At 33.1% G+C, this 23,582-nt stretch overlaps 1 protein-coding gene across 5 annotated transcripts in view; it reads right to left on the bottom strand.

Annotated features, from left to right (window-relative positions):
• Positions 1–23,582, bottom strand: part of LOC113403075 (cyclin-dependent kinase 14) — a 70,896-nt gene that overhangs the window by 4,066 nt on the left and 43,248 nt on the right. For all 5 annotated transcript variants that reach the window (XR_010309395.1, XR_010309398.1, XR_010309397.1 and 2 more), the window contains 8 exons: positions 18,441–18,599; positions 9,090–9,295; positions 5,962–6,053; positions 2,896–3,070; positions 2,364–2,488; positions 2,125–2,261; positions 422–561; positions 31–292 (listed from right to left, as the gene is read on the bottom strand). Coding sequence is in view for 1 of the 5 variants with exons in the window: in XM_026643517.2 (XP_026499302.1) it covers positions 31–292; positions 422–561; positions 2,125–2,261; positions 2,364–2,488; positions 2,896–3,070; positions 5,962–6,053; positions 9,090–9,295; positions 18,441–18,599 (1,296 nt within the window). In the remaining 4 variants the exon portion in view is untranslated. The remainder of the gene's footprint in view (positions 1–30; positions 293–421; positions 562–2,124; positions 2,262–2,363; positions 2,489–2,895; positions 3,071–5,961; positions 6,054–9,089; positions 9,296–18,440; positions 18,600–23,582) is intronic.

The raw sequence follows: 23,582 nt of genomic DNA, 5'->3' as shown, positions 1-23,582 counted from the left end.
TATGTAATTGTAAATACGGGGGTGTGTTACCATCAGGTAGGTGCGAGAGGCGAGACGGCAGCGGCGAGAAGTACTCGTGCGCGAGCGCCCGGGGCGCGGCCAGGCGGCGCGTGGGGTCGGGCTGCAGCAGCGAGGCGGCCAGGCGCTGCGCGTCCCGCCCGGCGTCCCGCAGGCGCGGGAAGGCCGCCGCCAGCGGCCGCGCGGGACACGCGCCCCAGCGGGACACGTGCGCCCTCAGGCCCGGCAGGCGGGACACGCCGTTCCAACTGTCTTCTGTGGGCGTGCCGACCACCTAAACGAAGGAACACATTTGTACGCGAGTTGATATCTACTATTACGAACTTTACCTAATTAAGAATTTTCCATCCTCCGAATATTACGTGGAATATTCATTACAATAAAATCAGCGATTTATAAATACCTTGAAGATTTTGTCGAGTTGATCGTTCGTGTCACGGACTCCCGGGAACGTGGGTACCCCGCAGAGCATTTCTACGAATATACAGCCAACTCCCCACATGTCCAACGACGTTGAGTACTCTGTGCTCCCGAGGAGAACGTCTGATTGAGAAAAAATATTTATATATTTTATTGCGTATAAGATTGTTATTATTTTAATTGTCAGCAGTTCATGTAAATTTTAATATTTCTGAACTGATATATTTTCCTCGAAGATTATAAAATAGCTTTTAGACGAACCATCTTCGAATAAAGCTTATTCTATGGTCAAAACTGTTTAGATTTGTTTCATCGACAGACTGGCTACCTCCACCTGTACCACTCGAGATAAATTGAGCGAGAGATCTGAAGCGTTTCAAGTGCTGTATCATCCTCGAAAAATCGATATTCTGATAGGCAGCCGATTGGAAGATATTAAAATAGAATATTATTAAGGATAACCGTCCAGGAAAAGTTTAGAAAGACATAATATATGAATCTCAAGACCACCACGATTACGAAATATATGGTTTATTTATCGAGGAAGTTTATAGGCTATGTATACACATATATATATATACACGCAACAAATATGATGAGCGGAGAAATAACCATAAATATCGACCAATAAATTAGACCAGATTTAGTTGATGAGATGTACATTGTTATGTACCTACTCATTAAGTGTCAAACATTGATGGACACAGGCTTCCTGTACTCTTGAGATGTTTCGAGATTATTCCATCACATTGTTTGAATATAAGTATGAAGTTGACTTCGTTAGAGGGCTTTATGTAAGCCCGTCTGGGTGGGTACCACTTACTCAACATATATTCTACACCCATTTAGCTTGAGTCGTGTTCCAATTAGACGTGAGTGAGTCAGCCATGAGGGATATAATATCATAGTTCCCATGAATGGTGGCGCATTGGCGATGTAACTAGTGGAGAATATTTTTTACGGCGCCTATGCCTATAATGTCGTAGTGACCATCAAGGTTGCTTATTTGTCAGTCCGCCTACCCATATCATAAAAAACTCGCACACACATCAATATGATTTGGCAGAATTTCAAAACACATGAAAACTTAGTGTTCCTTCCCTCTATTTGAAGCACTAATCTCCAGATAAGACTAACGTAATCCTAAATTTATATTATATTACGGCAGAATTACGCGTTTTAAACCTTACTTACTGCCATTAACATATATTTCAATACTAATATTTCGTTCAATACCAGTTGCGTCCATCTGGTTAGGAAGTCAGTGCAAGTATAAATGTAGTTTAAATGGCGTTGATAATATCATTATATGATATGCAACTTGTGTATTATATAAATTTTCAAATTCGTTGGAAATAATGGAAGTATCATATCATTTGTTTGATTTTTTTTTAATAAGAGCTGGCTTCGTCCAAATGAAATAAGATTTTTATTTACTTTCCGATCGCAGCGCCGCCTACCGGGTCTTATTTAAACCATCCAGGGATACAAATACATACAAAAAAAAAAAAGTCAAAACGGTCCAACCGTTGAAGTTCTCCTGCGTGATTCACGATCACGACTATCAATCCTAATTCCTAGCTAACTGGGTAGGAGATATTATAGTGCACTAAAGGGCGTCAAAAGCTTCGATAGTTCGACCGGAGAGAGATCAGGCTCATGGAATATACATAAGTAGTGACTAACCTGGTGGCCTGTACCATAATGTGACGACCTCGTGCGAGTACGTGTGGCTAGGAACGGATTTCGCCCGTGCGAGTCCAAAGTCTGCCAGCTTCAGTTCACCGTGCGAGCTTATTAATAAATTCTGTGGTTTGACGTCCCTGTTTTAAAGAAAATAAAATTAAAACAAATCAATCACGTTTAATTCTGTGTAGCGATATAGTGTCAATTATATGTTAATATATTTATCGAATTTCAAGTACCTGTGCAACACTCGTCTCCGATGGCAGTAGGCGAGACCTCGGAGAAGTTGGAACATGAAAAGTCGGACATTATGCCGATTGAGGCCACCGGGGTGCATCTCCATATATTGCGATAAGTCTGTGTCCTGTGAAAAGCGTTAAAACTGTAATAATAATAATAAGAATAGACACATAGATAACCAAACACAATAAGATATCTTAGGATTAAATCTCTACCTCTTCGGTGTTACTAGTGAATATAAAGACTCATTTATTTAATCTAAAAATAATAATTAATTTTATTGAGCGCAATTTCAGAAATGTAATTAATTTTGTAAGTATCTAATACTTTTAGATGCTTACAATTTATTTTTTGAAAAATCGAAATATCGCGTCGTATTATATGTACACTGTCACCATAATAGAAGTCTTGATAGTGTGTTTACACTGAAATTGTTGTCAATTTTGTACAACTGTTTCATTTCGGTTAAGGTCCAATATTCTGCCCACTGGCCAAACTCTATACATGTATTTCTGTCTGTAACCAACTCACCACGAACTCGAACACGAACGTCAACGTTTCCCTCGTGTGCACGATGTCATGTAACGTTACAATGTTGGCGTGTTTTAGTTCTTTGAGAAGTGACGCCTCGCGTATCGCTGTGAAAGGCGCGCCCTCCTCTTCTTGCAGTCTGATCTCTTTTAAAGCCACAACTTGTTGTGTTAAACTGTGAAAGATTATTGTATGATAATATTTGTCGATGCAATATATATAAAATTATCAAACGAATATGTGTTTAAATTTAAAATAGGAATTGGACGGAGACCTAACGAATGACTTCTGATCACCACCGCCAATGACTGTAAGTACTGTATGAAATATTAAACTATACCTTATACCATAAACTCTTCGCAAGCTAGATCTAAGATGTTTTTACATGATGTAAATATTAATTGCTGTAAATACCTATATGTATTATACGGAATGTATGTGATTACTCATATCGAGTACATATTGTTTCAATTACTCAAAGTTAAACAATAAATAATACAATCCAGTTTGAATATATAAATAATGCAGACAGCTTCGAGATAACTTAAAGGTTATTATTAAAGGAGCTGTGATGTCAACCGAGCGCGCCACCCACATCTCATTGTATAAAACTACATAATGTTAAACACAAGATGCGAAGCCATCGAAACTCTCACGTGCACGAGTTCCAAGTTCGTCACACCAACTTATAATGGGGAGTTAATTATTCAATCTAAAGTATTCGTAAGCTAATTTGTTGTGTTGCTTCTACAGGGAACACGTCGCGCTCAGTAGTTCTGGTGTTTTCATATTAAAACGTATATAATGTAATTTAATTAATACAAATATGAACATTCCAATAAATAAGTTAAACTATTCAATACATCAATTTGACTTACTTTATTTATCTACGAATATTTGATATTTTATGGGAAACGACGGTATCCATCGTCATAGAGCGGACGCGTCGAAATCATGTGAAACCGGTTTAATAATAATATGAACACTAGAAATATTCATTTAAAAATAAGATCGTAATAAATTAATAGGTTGATGTTCATCGAATATAAGCATCTAACTGCCTTATTGATCTAGCGGCTAGGTGATAAAGCCGCACATACCGAGGTTTCGGGATCACCTCAAGTTAATTCACAACAATACAGTATGTACAAACACTTCTGCCCTATAACTTAGCTCTGTGTTATGCACAATAAGAGAAAGGATGCAGCAATGTTCCGACGATATCGGACAGAAAAAAAATATTTTTAAGAGATCATCCGAGACGCTTTATCGATGGTCCGACTTGACCATCATCGGCGAGGCGGCCCTGAGGCACGGCGCCTGTTTTTTTGCATCCTAGAATAAGAGGGGTTTACGGCTGCGGTAGCCGAAACCAGTCAGAAGGACGAATTTATCATGCATCAAATCTGGTCTCAGTAGTTTCATAGCACAATAATTGGACCCAATCTGCTCTACACGAGACACGATTTCCGGGAGGTGTGAGCCGACATCCTCTGGCCTCGATACTTTAAATCGAATATAATTGAATTTAAATTGAATATAAGTTTACTGATACGGCATCATTTGAATATAGAATTAAATAGTTATTATACGAGTATGTAAATACTGTGTCTTAATTCTGCAACCCACGACTACACTGTAAAATAAAGTTGTTGCTTATTTCTGGTCTGACTCTTAAAACTGGGACATTTGCAGGCTGTTACGTTATTTTTATATTATACTATGCAATTTATATGGTATACTAATAAACGATTTCACTACATATTCTAACAGTTAAAGTATTCATGAAAAGTTGCTGCTTACATGATTCCTAAATGTGACAAAGTTATCGCTGAAACTTTCGCGTGATATGAACACGGCAATTCAGCAAATCGTACGTGCTCGTTACTTCACTTAGATTTTGTTAGAAATACAATTTCACGTATAAAATCGTCAGTAACCAGTTTTACAACTGCTAATACATTTCGACCTAACTCTAACTCAGTAACGAAAACTTGTGCATTAATTGGAGTTACCCTAATATCTCTAATTACGGTCCGGTAATTCAGTGAGCGTACACAAGTACGGCAATTGAAAGGTCTCAACTGATTTAGGTTGAATAAATTATCAGTTTAAAGTTAATTAGTTTTCAAATTTACTGATTTTCTATTTAACATATGCTGCGATAGTTGAAACAATATATTAAATGTAAAAACTAACAATGCTAATAACCGAATGATGACTGAAATGAAACATTTATTTTCAATATAAAAAAATAACATAAATCAATTAGTTCCGGCCTATAGTCGTGTTTACATATAAATACCCATGTCAAGTGGAAACATATCACATATTTCAAATCCATTCAGAAGCTCTACAATCCAGCATAGAGCATGCAACGTTGCCCGCGTTATGCAAACCGGTGTCAACAATTCAACGAAATATTCAGCGAAGCCAACAATACTCCATTGAATATTTCAAAGCTCGTTTTAAAGCGAGAGGTCCGCATAAAACACGGTTGGTTCAGAACAAAGTAGGCTAAGAGGATCCTGTTTTGCATATCGACCAAGTCAAAGGGTTTACCGAATGTATAACACCCCACGCCAACCACGCCGTTCCATATTTTGTGTCGTATAACGAGGGTGGTAATCGATTCTTTTAACGAATTAACGATATTGAAGTTATGAACCTATCGAGTTTAAATAATTAATTAAGAAAAATCAATAATTATTTAATATATAACTAGAATATATTTTTACAACTATTCAGTATCTATTTAATTATATATCATGATGATTATTAATATTTTTTTTAAATAATGCAATTATTATTATAAAAGTGGAAATATAATCTAATATAATTCTTCGAATAAATGTTATACGTGCGATATCTGGAACTGATATGAATACAAAATAATTCTAATATTTGTCATTACGTTATGAATAATAAGGTGGCTTTATTTCGTTATTTTCATAGAAATATCTTCCAATATCAATGTCTACCTAAATTTGTTGAACATCATTACAATCATTGGGTTGAAGATATTTTTATACACGTTTTATTAGTATTCAGGTAAAATATACTCACTTGCTATATCCCTTATATACTGTAGCGTAGGAGCCTTCGCCGAGCTGCTCCAGTTTAATATAAGCCTCGGATTTTCCGAAGGGGGAGTCACCCTGCCGACAATAAGATGACCATTCGTCAATGTTCACTCGACAATTGAATCGCCCACGGTCCTCACGTAACTGAATAACTATTCTATCCTTATACACATATCTATCTATCTTTTTATAAAACAGCTTAAGATTCTGAAACTCAAAAATATTGATTTAGACGAATCTTAATTTTTTTGTATTTTTTTTTTGTATTTGAGCAACTTAAATAGCAGGAAATGAATAAAAGTAATTCAAAGAAAAAGATGTCTATTTATTACGATTGTTCATTTGATAGATAAAATTGTATGAAATTATTTTATTTAGTATCTAATATTATTAAGTAGACAAATAAAATAAAAGTAATGTATAATTTATGTGTAACTTTTATTATGTTAGATGGATAAAATTTATTGAGAAACATATTAAAAATCGATATATATATGTATAAATATATGTTGATACAATTAACATATTTGATGAAATTAACCTAAAATACCAGCTTCATAAAAACATAAAATTGATGTAGGTTTTATAGCTCACGTTATTGACAATAAAATAAAACCTGAAAAACTACACGGCACTGAATTGACAAGGCCGAGTTGAGGTTCAGATTAAAAATACAGCATATGAAAATATTTTGTGAAATTTTCAGTAGTTACTTATTTTTAACTCGATTTCCGACTGCCTTTTTTCATAACAAAATAACTAACATGAACTTTAAAATGTATATACACTCTTTTTTATTGTATAGGTAGCAATCGGACAAATGGGCCAGTGGTCACCGGTCACCACTGCTCGTAGACATTGGCGCTGTAAGAAACATTAACCATTCCTTACATCGACAATGCGCCACCAACGTTAGAAGAAATGTTATGTCCCTTATGCTTGCAGTTACACTGGCTCACTCATCCTCTAAACCGGATTACAAAAATCCTAATCAAATCAAAATACTCTTTATTGTAATAAACAATAAACACATACATAAGTCACATTCAAGAAAGATGCACAAGAGGCGGCTTTATCTCTAAAACAGCGATTGTCATAATTATTGCTGTCTGGCAGTCGAAGCTGATGGGTGGATGGTAAATACCCAGAGGGGCTTACATAATGTGGTAGGTATTTAATGGTGGGAGGGCCACCAAGTAAAAATACAGTTTAAAAGATATGTATTTTGTAAATCTAGTTTTTTATATAAACCTTTATCAAATGTCAAATGTTATCTCATATAAATAGTAAAAAATGATCACAATGATCACTTCAGTCGGTTCAATACAATTCTGAAAGCGAAGCCTTTTAATACAGTATGATAAATATCTATCAATATGTTGTTCACATGGGAAACGTATAAATAATTATATACTCTAAACGTACGACTCCGTAGCGAAAGAATGTGGATACCGTAAGATAAGTGATGTCGCGGCAATTTATTATCGCTTAGAATATCTTCCGCAGCAGTTGTTTATAACGATTAGTCTATCTTGAAGTGCTCTCAGCTCCGCAGCTCTGCTGCCGTATGTTTTATATCTTATCTACGCAATCATACATGTAGAGTGTAAACGACACGTTTGTAGAATAATTTTATTAAAATCAATTTCAATAAAGTTATTAAGCGCCAGTAAAACTTATTAAAAAAAAAGAAATGATATATATAGTTATGTATGCGTAACAAAGATGTATATAATATATGATTCGAGTGTAAAAATAATTATTAGGGTTCCTTAAAAAATGTATTTAAAGAAAGATCATTTTAATCTTGTTTAATGTATTAAACCCGTTTGGTTAACTAGCATTTATAAATATAACGAATTTTTCCAATGAAATGTTTAGTAAGCGCTTGTTCGCGTTGTCTCGAACCGTAGTTTAATTCCCGCCTACTTCGTTTCGCTTTCTTCGCTAGCGCCTGTCTAAATATTTGATTTAACTAATGTGATACGGTTTGTTACGGCAGTCGGTATGCGGGCTCAGGCGTCGGGGAAGTTGGAAATAGATGTTCGTTGTCGTTTTCTTAATAAATATTTATTTTCGTAGGAATTAAGCTGAGGAGTAATTAATGAATACATGCTTCATAAATATATATTAAAAATAATTTTAGTTACAAAAGTATAACATACAATATGTTAGAAATAAAATATACATATATATATTGTCACTAGCGCGCATTTTAGTAAAAAATATTATAAACAATGAATTAAACACACCCGAAGTTAATTTCCCACGAGAACCAACATTAAATAATTTGCCTTCGGTTAAAAATTACATATTTGCAATAAAAAGACAAGATATTTGAAACATTAACACACAATGCATAATGGTTAAATCCGTTCCGTTTCACTTTCCGACCCCCAAGTACGGTGCAATCTGATATTTCATTGTCTACATACTGTTCGAACGATTTTAATAAGACAGTTCTCACCTTATACGGATACTGTATGCTAAGGCAATGTCGCGGGTTATCTTTATATGTAAATATCATGTGAAGCCTTTAAGTGACCGACGCGTCGTTCTCCGACTGCATACGTGCTATTCTTGCGTCAACAAAAGAAATATCTCACTTCCATTGAACATTGCGAAACCGAGAATTTCTAATTTAAAAAACGTGTGAGATAACTTTGAATATGACTTAATATCAGACACATCTCTATGATATGAAAATATCACATCCATCACTGTCGGAGCTTTCTTTTTGTATTCATCATCAATGCGAGTCACTGAGCGAACAGTGACTCCATTATTTTTCCCTCATGGGACCTTTACGAGTGACCGCCCTGACTTGCTAAATGATCCACGAAGATCTCGACACATAAAATGGTTCTATGACCGCAAAAACATTGTGATCATTCTCACTAAACCCAATTAACATAGATTTAGTAAATAATATTCAAATACCTACCTAATTAACTGTGTATACAATGTATAGTTAACACATATTTGTATTTAAAACACAATGAAATAAATCAAATCAAAATATTACAGCAACTATGTTACACCAGATGCTTTGAATTAATTAGCACAATAATAACATTAAGACATACAAACCACTAAATAATTTTCACTCACCCCAAAGGCACTAAACCGCTTGGTGCGACGATTAGAATGTTCGTGTGGCCCAAGGAAAGCCTCCGACTTTGGCCTGGGTGGTCGTTTCGGCCTCATCACTACCCTCGCGTCCTCCCTCGCACCCTCGTCTAGGAGTTTCGAGTCTGAAGATACCGACAGCTGCCTCCGAACACGGTATTCGCCGTTGCCACCACCGCCACTCCACTCTATGACAATATATATAATGTTGTTAATATCACAAATGGAAGAGCATTCCCAGAGGCGATGGGAGCACTTCGGTAAATTAAATTTTAGTACTTCTCTTCCTTCTCTTTGTTAAATCAGGTTTCTTCATACGAGGTGAAATTAATATTTATTTATTTAAAATATTTCATATTAAATAAATATCATCTTAAGAACAAAAATTGTTTATATATGTATATCAAGGAAAAATATCCAATAAATAACAATAATTGGAAAATTTAAATTGTATTATATTTATAGACCTTTATTTGAAAAGAAAATCTATCAAAATAAATGAAATGCAACTTACAAGCACTTTATTTTATTCGTTTCTCTTTCTATTAGAAGAGGGGCGATTAAAGAAAAAGTATTTGTTTACGGCGTCAATATTACCGCTCCGAAGGGCTCTCCGAAGCGTTAGCGTCACAAAGGCGCTATCGGCGTGGTGTAAACACGATGCGAATAAATCATAGTAGGCAGCGAAATCGGTTGTATCATACAAATCGATTGTGAAGACAATCGATCACGTTGGATAAATGGGGGATAAGTTGGGAAAAAAATTGTGATTTACAGATAGCGTTTTTCAATATTTAGCCATAGATGTTTATGAGGGGTATTAATACTAATTTATTACAAAAGAAAAATAGGTTTTTGTGATTATATTGATGAATAAAGTACATCGCAATCAAGATATCAATCTACAAAAAACCATACGAAATAAATAATAGCGGCAATAAGGTAACATTTTGCCTCCAAATATCTCTATTTAATATCTTATTTCACTATGTGCATATTTACAAATAACGAAAGAACACGTGGAACGGAAGAGTAACTTTAATTATTTAAAGTTTTTTTTACGTTTTTAGATTAATATCAATATGCATTCAATATGCACGAAAAGCAAAAAAAAACTGCGATATAAAAACAAATAAACGAAACAAATCTTCTATACGATGTAGTTTTCAAAAAATTTCAAAATACACGTAAAAGTCGCATCATTACTAGAAGCGTATTACTACAGAGATGTCCCCGATGCGTATATATAAAAATAAATTCCCCAGTCATTGCAGGACACTGCGACTATAATGAAAATAGGTCAGAGCGAGGACTTTTACCTTTATTTTCTAAACAAATGAGACTATATAGGGAGCTAAAACATTGTACATATAAATTAAAATTGCGTGCATAAAATACACGACCACGCAATTAACATCTATATAATAATGTAAGTAGGTCACAGGAACATAGTTGGGCGCGGTTGGTGCCAAATTCAGGGATGGGTGTCGGAGTACCAGTCCTCATACAAATGATATCATTCAATATTTTTACGTAACACTAACTTAAATAAAAATAATAAATAACATAAGTAATACAGGAATTGTATTGATTTTGGTAAACAACTGCAAATTCAATATAGATTAGTGTTATACTTTCTTTAAATATAATTTAAAAATATTTCAATATAATTGAAATAGGAGATAGAAAAGACATAATTCACGTTCATCTAACTTTCACGCTCCGAAAAGGCTTTTACACAATAATGACACACTAAAAGGCTGTTTCTTTATCGGTACGTAATAACAAATTTTGCCGATGTATGTGAGTATAAAATGAGTCTTGCGCTACTCTCGGCTGTTTAAATTTGAAATTTAGAGAGTGGTTTACTTTTATTACATTGAAACCCGGTAAGTAAGGATTTTTGCAATTTCCACCGGTAGAAGTCGTGGAATATTTTAATATATTGGCTTCATTGAGTAATGAAATTAAACAATATAAACATATTTTCACATCTGTGAAAGTATGTCCTGACATTTGTGGAAATATGATTTTTATGCAGAGATTTACAAAATGTCTCCGGCTAAAGTTCGACTATTAAATAAATGACTGACCCGACACCTTACCTAAACACCATAAATTATTATTATCAAAATATTAAGATTTTTTTTTTTAAATACAACATTCAACTCAATACCTCTGATTCACGATAAGAAGTCGACTGCCTAACGGAGTCTAACAAGATGTACCGAACGGATTTAATTATGCTTTACAGTTACACACCACCGTAATACCGTCTTTATGGACTGAATTGAAAATAAAAATACACATGGAAGAGTTTATACATTTTTTATGAATGAGTGGTGTATTCAGATAAAACAAAATATATGAAAGCGTGTGTATCTCAAGAAAGAAAAAGTTTACTTGGAGTGTCTTTGTCCACTCATCAGATACACAACCGCCAAAAAAACAATACTTACTATAGTTGTGTTCCGGTTTGAAGTGAGCCAGTGTAACTAAGAGTAATAACAACGTAGCTCCCTTCGTTAGTGGCTCTGTGAGGTAGTTAATATTTTTACAGCGCCAATGGCATTGGGCTACGGCCGCCTAACTGTACTATATAGAAAATAAAGTGAAACTCCTTTCTGCATCCGACACTTTACATGTGAAATTATTGAATTAATATACGAACTTGAAAGTTAACGCTCGTCGCACCCAATGAATTAGTAAATCGGTAAATTAGTTCCAAAGACTAAAGACTACATAGATGATTATTTTCTGACATTTGGATATCGCAGGTTTATTTTACGGCAACGGTCTCTTGACATTCGTTGTGCGGCACGTGACGTACACGTGGGATTCGTTGGTATCGTAATTCATAGAAGAGAATAAAAATGTTTATTGGGCCCTAAAGCGACAGTCAATTTCAGCCGGCCGTTCGTTTTCGGTGACATTTCCGTAATTAAAATGGACATTTGGACATTTGCCATTTGTCATTTCAGGTATGAAGGGAAGGTAAAATATGATTTAAGTAATTAGTAAAAAATAAAGGTATATTTTATGCAAAAACGATATGATATTTGTAACAAATCATCTTGGTCCCCTTTTCATATAAATAATAATATAATACAAAACAAGTGCTTTCAAGCGTAAAATCTGATCATTTTTTTTTAGGTTAGTAACTATGAAAAATATCTTATAACTGAAAATCGGGTTTGTGATTACTGTTAAAGCCCATTCCAATGGAAGTAGGAAAAAAGATAAACAAACCTTAGATTTACGTATTTAATTCGATTTGCTAATAACTCAGTTATATTGTGCACTACTAAGAGTTTATGATTAATATTATCTTTATTTATAATACAACACTATTGCACTTAACCACTTATTTCCACTTTAATTTTACTTCCAAAATTCCGAGGACAATTTCGTCGACGTTCAAAACGCCATTTTGTTGTAAATTCATAGTGAAAATCATAGATCGCGTCATTTCGTTGTCAAATGTTGTTATTGACTTTTTTCCTGTTATGGTTGGAATAGAGTATACGTATTTTCATATACACTGAACATGATCGGTATTCTTTAGAGTGTTTGCCAGTCACAGTGATCGACTGGTATTCTCGGATTATCAAAGTGGAATCGGCGGTGCTCTGTCGTGAAGGTTGGGATCGAGATAGATTCTCCCCTATCAGAACTTTTTTTATAACTCCTGAGTTATACAAAAAGTTTTTCATCTTCCCCAAGGAGCGTTTTGCTGAGTACACCAAACGGGATTAAAATAAAACATTTAGTGAAAGAGATAGTAATTAATAAAATTGTTTCAGTCTATAGAAGGTTACAAATATGTATATAACTTTTTTTTTAAATTCTTAATAAACTTAAAATTGTATAGATTAATGTCAAATAAAAATATGCGTATAGTTGCGATTCCCTCCGGGTGATTGAAATACGTAAAATGGGAGTGCCAAAGGCGGGATTACTATGATCGATTACAACATTTATGTATTACTAAAGAATATTTTAATATAATAATGTCAACACACCATCAATAGAACACTTGCGAAGTTCGATCGGATAACTAGTAATAGTATCCTATGAAATGTTAATCGATTACACATCGACCCCAATCATCTTAACGCATACAAGATGTAGACATGTTTAACATTAAATCGAAATGTATATTCAGTAGAAACTTCGCACATAGTTATATACGGAGTAACATGATTAATACCCTGAACCTCATGCATTACGTTATTCAATTAAAGGCCCAATTAAATACAAGTAAGTAGATAGAAACACGAGTATCAGGCGGCGCTTCCCGAAACCGCTCGAGGGTAAATTTGACTATTAAATTATCTGTGTTGATTTAGAAGGAACTAATTACTACGTTAATTATATTTTTCGAGTAACTTTATATTAGTATTTACGAAACGGCCTCTTGTTACTTTATCAACTTTAATTTTGACATTTAATTAAAAATATATATATCACGTTATTTCAAATGGAATATCATATAACATGTTTTCTCATGAATTGATTAAGTAAAAACAATAAATACAAGTTATTTGTGAACAGTAATTACCGAGTATTTTTCCGGTTCTTCTCCGTATAATTTACATCGCAAAACTGGTTAGTAGGTTTACGTTTAATCAAATTTAAAATTACTCAGAAATAATTTACCTCTTTATAACATTTATTGTTTTGTATGTATACGAAATATTAATAAGAATTACGAAGGCCCTGGGGCTGCGACGTGTAAAGCTGTGTCCGAAACACAAACATTACTCTCTATATTACTTGCTTATTCATGTTTTAGAGATTCCCTTCTGTGGAACGAATATTGTTTGCCGAGTGTTTTGTGTACTGCTGAAACAATAGCGAACAATTTTTTATTTTATTTATTTATATGATAAACAAATGCCAACTAACGAGAGAATATTTTCTTTAAATTAAGATAATAAAATAACATTTGTCATTTACGTTTTAAAACAAAAATTCACGTACATTTTGAATTTTTACAAGCTATTAATTAATTTCACCTGTTAAGTAAGGGTCAATTATTGCACCTTTAAATTTTAAGCCGCATCCACCCACCCACCTGATTAAGCTTAAATTTTGTACGACATACAGATTTACTGAGTTATTAATTAATGTCTTTTATTATTCACTTAATATATTTTGTAAACTTTGAAAAAAATAAATTGATATTAAAGTCATGTTTAATGACATGGAAGATGGTATGAAATTTCGAACTCATTAGTTTCATATAACAAGATTATAATTATATTATGTGAGTACGCTGTAAACTTAGTTAAAATATAATTCGTGTAAGACGACGAATTAAAAGAACTATCGGTCTAGGAAAATTAATTTAGAATGAAGATATGCTTAAAATAATAACTTAAGACAATTATAGCGCGATTCAAAGAACTACTAACGCCATCTATTAACAACAATTTAAATTAACACAAATATGAACAGTGATATTCAACTTATAATGTACTGTAACTGTCTCTAATGTATTAGTTTCGAATGTATTTATTGCAATAAAAAATATCGAGTTTTTTGTTAAACACTCGAAATCACGTAAGATCACACATTTTTGCACTATAATTTCTCCTAAGCATATCTTATCTCTAAAACTGACCACAGTGGTCGAAGTTCGGTCATTTTTATGTATAAAGTATACAAAAAAAAAGAAAAAGAACTTTAGAAATAGCACTAGAATAAAGTCATGGATTTTTGTCATTTGGTTACATACGGAGTTTGACGTAAGCTCCGAGCCTCATTATAAACAAAAATATTTGTCCAGTTGTAAAACAGTTGCAAACTATTACTGTTATATATATTGTTAATATTCATTCTTAGAATAGTTGCTATTTTAATTAAAAACATAATATTTTAAAGGCAGTATACAATTTTAGGAAGCAAAGAATTAAAATCCGAACAGGCATAAAAAACACTCCTTTCCATACTTCGGTTCATAAATATTTATGTAGGCGGTTTATTTACTCGTGTCAACCTCGCGCAGCCGATGTCAGAATGTCAGTGCGGGTACCGGCGTATGTTTGGAAGCATTTATTTAAAGAGATAAAAAACCACATGCAAGATGATTCAGAATGAATATATTTTTAAGATCGTGTATCTTGTTTAAAGTTTAATTTAAGAATTTATTATTACGTGACCAACCTATGGACTGTGAGACGCTAAGATATGTCGAAATATATATATACACACACCGCTGTCGATCGCGCTCCTAACATGGAACTTGGACGATCCATGTAGATGGTACGTGGAACGTAATTACACTACCTCATTCAACTGAAACGTTGTAATACAAAGTAATGCTGTAAAGCGGTAGAATAGTACGGCGGTACCCACTCTAATGAGTCTCCACAAATCCGTACAGTGGGAGAGAAGGTATGGTACTTGAGTTGTATATTGTTATAGTATGACAATTGTTAACAATTTTGTTTAAATTATTTACGTAAATGCATAACGAGCACCTAATTATGTTAAAAACTATTCTAGTCTCAAAGTTTCTTGGGATTTCGACAGTGAAAATATCCTCAATCTTAAATGTGATGCTGTCTTGTTATAAAAATAAGCATAGCAAGGGACATTAAAAAAAATAACAATAAGATACACCAAATGCACGGACAGCGTGTCAGTGGAGAAGATAAACGAGAAGTGTCTTGGGACACCCGGTTGGAATGAAGTTGCTTTCTATTATGTATAATAACAGATACAATAAAATCAATATACAACATTTGAGAATAATTAAATGAAACTGACAATTTTTTTATTAAATATCATATTAAAAAATAAGTTTAAATAATATTATATAAAATCATGTACAATAGAAAGAGACAGAGAGAAAGAGAAAAAGAGAGAAAGATCGCCTGAACATTTTCCTTACTTCACTTTATGCAAGTTCACTCTCCTAAAAACCGCGTATTAAGAACTTTCTTCAAAAAAAAAAATACAAATACATATATACAAAAACAAAATTGGACCATTCATCATTGAATTGAAAAAAAAATTAATTTAAAATATTTTCAGAGACAATAAAATCGCAATTCAAACGAGATCGATATATAGCAAACGCCTAGTGATTTGTGTTCTCAGATGCATCCGTGCGTTGTATCACGTAAGTTGTCATCAACAATGTAAATCGCCCAACCGTCTGTTTACCCGAACGTATACGGTTGAGCGGTTGAGTGGTTTACCATGCATATTGTAGATTTGTATACACACAAGTGTTTGTGATCAAAGAGATCGATCATAGGTATACAATACAAATTCATAATTTAATTCTCAGTTTGAAAAGAAGTCGCTGAAACGGGACGCCCGGCGGATGTGCAACATCGACGTTGATCAATTGAAGAAAACCAAAAAAAGTTTATGAAGTAAAAATTATAACAGTTTCCTCACTAAAATTGATGTTATTAAAGTAATATTAGCTTATCGTTTCGACTTCGTCAGGGTGAATTGAGAAAATTATTTATTTCCCGATCGCAGCACCACCTACTTGATGCAGTCTAAGCCACACTCAAGTACACAAAAAAAAACTAAGAAATCGATCCAACATACATTACATACACACGTACATAGCAACGAAGTACATGCATGTATAGAATACGCGCCACGCACACACAAGGGAGTAGAGGGATCATGATAATTTGCCATCACAGCATACCGGTCGATCTTACCCAAAGGCGCGCCAATTTTTCACATCAAAACTGCTTAAATTTAGAATCATAATCTAGCCCAACATTTAGAATGACCTTTAAAGAGGTATGAATATAAAAATTTCCATCTGATTGATACAATGTAACATTCAAAGTCAAACGAAAACTTATTAAAAATTATGTATCCGATGTTCATTTCGCTGTGAAGCTTCAAGGAAATTATTTTGTAACATGATAAGCAGAAATGGATTACGTCATCATTGATAGCTATTCACCGTGCCGCTGTAATGGGTTCGGCTATAGCTGTCTAATTAGCGGAGTAAGAGCTTGAAGCGCTGCATAACGATCCCATTAACGCATAACGAATCCGGTGCTTCTTTGCTAAAAAATATCAACTCCAAAAATTGAGAATAGTTGAACAAGTTTGTAATTACAAAAAAAAAGAAATAGACACTGTTTATTTATAATTGAAATATCTGTTATTTATTTATTTTTCAAAAATATAAACTTTCGTCCAAAACAAGTGCCTGACTATTTCAAATAAAAACTTAACAACGGTCAATACCAATGAAATTGTGATGGGACCAATTTAGAGCAAAAATAACGCCAAAACAATCATCAAAATCTATACATAAAGGAAAATATACACACATACAGACGAATTAGAACCTTTTCCTTTTTTAAATCAGTTAAAAATTACTGGAAATCATAAACATGTTAATAATATTACTCTTCCGTATAAGGATAAATCATTCAACAAGATAATAAAGGAATTATAAGGAGTAATAAATGTCAAGAGGCTGGATTTAGATAAGAATAATTCATCTACTCTATCGTTTAACTAAATACAGATACGAGTACTTGTATCTCTAAACTGGCGAAATATATATCCTGACAGTAATAATAGTAAATCCTCCGGGCAGCTCTCAGCAAGTTGTACTTAATGACGCTACCGGCTCGAATGCCTATGGGATTCTCCGACCTTCGCAAATGTGCAGGAGCAGAATGTTCGAATTGAAACACGATGCTGGATATTGTGATACGAGTCTACAATGGATCATTGCTAGCTACTTATCAATGTTATGCGGTCTGTGTGTAAGTACAAAGGTCGGGGTGTTGAATATCACACGTGTTGTGGTGGATACTTCGACTGTCTGAGGCTTGGGATGAAGTAGATTGTGCTGGTATTACGATCTTAGTAATAGTGTTATCGTCCAATAAACTAGTAAGAATATCTAAATAATTCTAAGTATGATTCGTACATACTTGATAGGTAGAACAAAAATCAATAAGTAACGTAAAATATTTCAAATATGCTTTTACTTTTGCTTTTCTCTTAAGCTACTTACTTTTTTAAATACTTCTTAAAACTAAGCGAGTTCTTTAAGTAATTTTAAAACTCGAACATTTTCTTCGATATCGAATTCCTTGACTTAATTTTACTTAAGTAAGTATATATAATATTTCTTTAATGAGAATCCTTATACATATTAGAATAGTCATTACAGTTCTAGTCGATGTACTGTTATAAAAATAATAATCATGTTATCTTAAGCTACACTTGTGCGCCCGAAGAATTACACGATTGTGTTGTTATCTGCGACTTTCGGTAAACTTCTGTGTCTACTTCCCATATGAGGTTCAGCTTCAAGTGTATACTCACCATAATGGGAATCCTTATCATTAGGTATGTTGCCGTTGGGCTCTAGTCGATCGAGGCACTCTTCCGAGTATCCGTTGTAGGGTAATTTGCCGCGCGCACCGCCGCCACCGTTTTGTCGACCCCGACACTCCCCTTCAACTTCTGACTCGTCTTTTGTTGCTGTAACAAATAAAAGATGAATTATTTCATTTTCCCGTTACAAATTAATTAATTTGAAACAAATGAAACACCATTGGCCTTAATTTATTTCCGCTTACATCTATGACATCATTATTAAATGTAGAATAACATGAAATGATAATAATATATTATACCTATACATAATCCTTAAAGTGCAACAGCTAATTTGTGAGAAATTTGATATAGGTTAAGTTTGTAACATGAATACAAAAAGACAAGAGTTAATTCGGATCAAACAATTACTATTAAGTTTATATGCAATAGTAAGATCAAAGCCATTTATATCATCTGTGATGTAAAATTTAATATGGAATGCTCATTTTATTACTTATATTAGCTATCATTAATTATTACAGCCTTTAAAGGAAAGGAGGCCTTAACCCATAAGTAGAACATTTGCAGGCTAAAATTAATTACTTACTTTTTTTTACTCGTATTCGCAGGGGTACAATAAAAAATATTTCACATGATACTATTAAAAAAATAAGTCATAGAGAAATACATAAATATTAAAAATGTAATTTAATAAATATACAATGACTTAAATGAAATGACATGAAATGTATCGTAATCATTCCAATTTTTCTTTTCTACATAACAAAAATGTATGTATTATTTTTCTGTATATATAACCCTCTAGTTGTTAATTATTATAAAGTATCTGTTATAGTTTAATCAGCGTTAGACATTTTAAGACCGTAAAAGCACCCTTTAACGACTTGATTACAAAACAACAAAAATCCACTACTACCATAATACGAATTCACAATATAATAAAATGATACATACATATATATAATTATACACAATATAATACCAGAAAAAATTAAAAACAATATAGTGAAAACTTCATCAGAATGCATGGTTTATTTCAAAATAAGTAATCGAACAGACGAACATATACTAAAAACGACATTGTCTTATACAAACGAAATATTCAACCATTTAAAGTATGTAATATAATCTCGAAATATAAGAGATAGTGCACAATATTTTGGAAGTATAAAAGGCCGTTCTATTTCGTAAAGGGATGAAAATAAGCAACTATAAAAGCCAGATATTTTGCGGCAACAAACCTTTGTTGCAGGATAACGGGACGTGTTGATATGGATTAATTCTTCTGTAAGCTAACACCCACACCACTTAGCTTTATTGAAACTAGTCTATAATTCTTATTCCGTGAAATATATACTGTATTGGCTTTCTGTGGATTCAATATAACGTCAAGTGTGTTTTATAAGATTGAAAGCGTAAAAGTCAGACTTTTTGAGTCTTTGGTGTTAATAATGTCCTTAGTTAGTATTAGAGTTTCAGTACCTCTCTAACTTAAATGGACTGTAGCGTCAACTATTAGTAAGATCAATAGTTAAAGACGTATTATGTATGTATGTATTCAAAATGTATTACAATAAGTTATCATGGACGAATAAATTATTACGAAACCCTAACAAAACCTATTATAGTCCGTATCGAAGATCGAGATTAATTCGTTATATTATTTTAAATATTTAAATGAGTAACATTAAAATATGCTCTACATAAAATACAAATTTCAGGTAGGTACATTACCCGGTGTAAATATGATCTAAAATTTCAAACAAGTCGAAGGCTGGCCCGGCTCAAATGTAACTCACAATTCCGGCAAAAGCATACACAAGTGCGGTGTAAATTCGAGTGAATTCAGCGTGTCTACGAAATTCAAAACACAATCCGGGACAAATTGCGCAGCTTAGCTTTTGTCTCCGGCGCTCGTCTCGTCTGCCGCCACCGAGTAACCGATTTTCTGGAGCACAACGGATATTAAGGAGACGGCAACTGACGCTCCTGGCTATAATAGAAACCCAGCCCTTGCGAGAATCTTCGCTATTCACCTGATATAGTTCTCACTCCGAAACGCGTTAATTAAGCGATACGAGAGCGCGACGAGTAATCCGCCGTCCCAGCGGAGCGGCAGAAATCAGATAACTCTATTAAAATATCACAGTGTTCACACGGGCGATAATTCTTGCAAACAGTTCGTGCTTCGTGCAAATATGGTCAAAAAAACAAAGGCTCTTGGATATTTTCCGGATAGGATTAAGGGATTAGAGTCGAGTCGTGTTGGAGCACGTGCGGAGAGCGGATGCGATAAGGCCGTCTTATAGTATGGGTAAACAATGGACGTGCATGTATGCGTGCCAATAATACCGGTTCCATTCCGTCGAGATGCAATTAGATAGATTGCATTGTTTCTTATATTCAAGCAATTCCCAATTCCGGTATCGATTTTATCGCTGTAGCTCATCTATCTCGACTTCCTCGTGTCACATTTGACAAACGTGAGCTATTTGTCAGGGAATATTGAGTTTTCGCAACGGATATTATTATGAAGTTTACCTATTTTATCGAATCGCAATATCATACACACGTAGCGCTTTGTTATTAATACATTATCATATTAATATAGTTTATGCGTTTCACATGCCTAATTTTATGCATATGTATCCAAAATAATATAATTTTGCATATCGTAAACGCACTATGAGCACATACTTAAGCATTTCGATCTCTTTGTTGTCGATACGAAATGCAGTCAAGTAACGAGCTTGTTATTTTCGTTTGGAGATAAGTTCTTTGTCTCGAAGTTAAAATTAACATATCGTGAACTTGATTCGCTGAGGCATTGTCATTGTCAATGAATTTGACACGGTAATGTAGTTATAATTACCGTTGGTTAAGATTATATACCGCTTGCATTCTATTGTGCCCATACTCATAACTGATTACTGACATTCTAAAAAGAAAAAATATTACGAATGCAATACTTAAAGTGTTGAGCTCAATAAAGCAACTGCTCCTTAGTAACTTGTTATAGGGTATTAGCTATGTATTCAGAGGAGTTGTGGTTGTTAGCATGACATGTTTTCCCTGAAAATGGCTTAACACTAAATATAATATTAATATATTTTTGATTCCTAGCACTTTTAAAGGACACATTCTCGACAAAAGGTTTCAAATACTTGAGTCATAGTACGGAGAGCGTTGCGGCTACGTGACTCATAAACTCGGCAACTATTCGATCTAAGGTCAAGACATAACATGAATGTTTTATTGTAGAATGAAACTTGCGCAGTATATGTGCATTATAACAATTTATGAGCACAAAAGGGTTGTTTATAAACCAATTATGTTGGCTATATCATACCTCCAGTGACATCGCCAACATGATTTATTATTATTCGGTTTAATATTAATAAAGTTAATTTTTATTCTACACAAGCGTACCTATAGTATAAAGGCATAGTTTGAAATTATAAACAAATATTAAATTACCTACTTATTATTCCACTCTACTATTATATTAATACGCCAATTTCAGACAAACAAAGCTGTTTTAAATGCGTTATAAAAACTTTTATCGCCGACGCATGTAGACAACACTCAAGTTAAACGCTGTTATATTACTTATTCATTATATATATCTTAACATATTTATCTTGCATATCGATTAGTTGGTAAGCGATATAATAATACCTATTAATATTATAAATGCGAAAGTAACTCTGTCTGTTAACTCTTCACAATTAAAACGCTGAACAGATTTAAATGAAATTTGGTATAGTGATATATTGAGTACCGAGGTAGGAGATGGGACGTTTTTTTTATCGAGGAGATAAAATGGAGTTCAAGTTTACTATACAAGTTCAATACACAAGTTCACTATATCAAAACTAAACTGCTCTAGATCCCTTTAAACGCTGTGTTCGTTTAATGCATAACAATACTGAACTACAATAAATATCAAAGAAACATTTCATTGTACATAAAAGTATCGGGTTGCGGAAATGAATCGCATGACCAACGACCTTGCAACGGCAGTGGTTTCATTTGTAGATATCAAAATACAATTGTATGCGATATCCATTACCTGTGCAATAATATCGTAATACTGTATCGGATGTATTTTACGATTTCATATATATTAATATTTATATGTAATTTTTAAATCATTTAAAATAATAAATACATCATAAATCCAATGCGTAGTATTTACAACGATTATATCTTAAAGAATATAGCGATTCAGACCATGTAGCAGAATTAAAACATTTTTGACTCAAAAAGATACTAAAACGTTAAACTCAAATTCAAGCTTAAAGTTATATTTTCATAAAACCTTAAGAAGTGTTACGTTTTTAAAAGTAGAATCCGATATTATTTTATGTTTTGTGCCTATATTTACGTTGGCTCACTTGCCCTTCAAACCGGAACAAAACAATACTAACTTGTACCGTTTGAAAGTTTTCACAAAAACAAGTAAGAAATATTATCATAAGTTAATTCAATAATGAATAAAACTACATCTACCGTTAATCTACATTTATGAATACGACGAATGTCAGACGCTTGTGTTTTTTTTAAACAAAATGTATTCATTCATCAATTGATGTTATTCAGCATAATAACGAGATTTAACACGGCTATAAAAGCCGTGATTCATCAGATATGTAATGACATACGTCATACACCTTGCCTTGGGAATAATTTTACATTTATTGTATATTATATATTTTTTCATACGAAATATTTTATCTATAATATTTTAATAATATAGTCGAAATAAGTTTCTATTTACGTATAAAGTAATTTATGCGAATCTACGACTATTAAAAATGATAATAAATTTAAGATAAACACTATATTTGGTTGACTTGTACATTTATGTTTTCGAACCCTTAATACACAAAAATTTTAGCTTTTAAAAATACGATTTTAAAATAAAATATTTTGATTTAGAAATATAAACTTTAAATAATAAAATATTCGAAACCGTCAATGTAAATCATCTATAAAAAAAAAAAAATTGGACATTAAAATCAATAATAATTATTTATTAATGTATTAACATTAAACGAGTTCAAAATTCTTGCAAAATTATATCAATAACATTAGAGTTTCAACAGAAATATCGTGTTTTATGAA

Source organism: Vanessa tameamea, chromosome 16 (genome assembly GCF_037043105.1).
Source record: "Vanessa tameamea isolate UH-Manoa-2023 chromosome 16, ilVanTame1 primary haplotype, whole genome shotgun sequence".
In the NCBI taxonomy this organism is placed as follows: domain Eukaryota; kingdom Metazoa; phylum Arthropoda; class Insecta; order Lepidoptera; family Nymphalidae; genus Vanessa; species Vanessa tameamea.
Note: the sequence above shows the minus strand (reverse complement) of the source record. Positions and strands in the feature narration are given on the sequence as shown.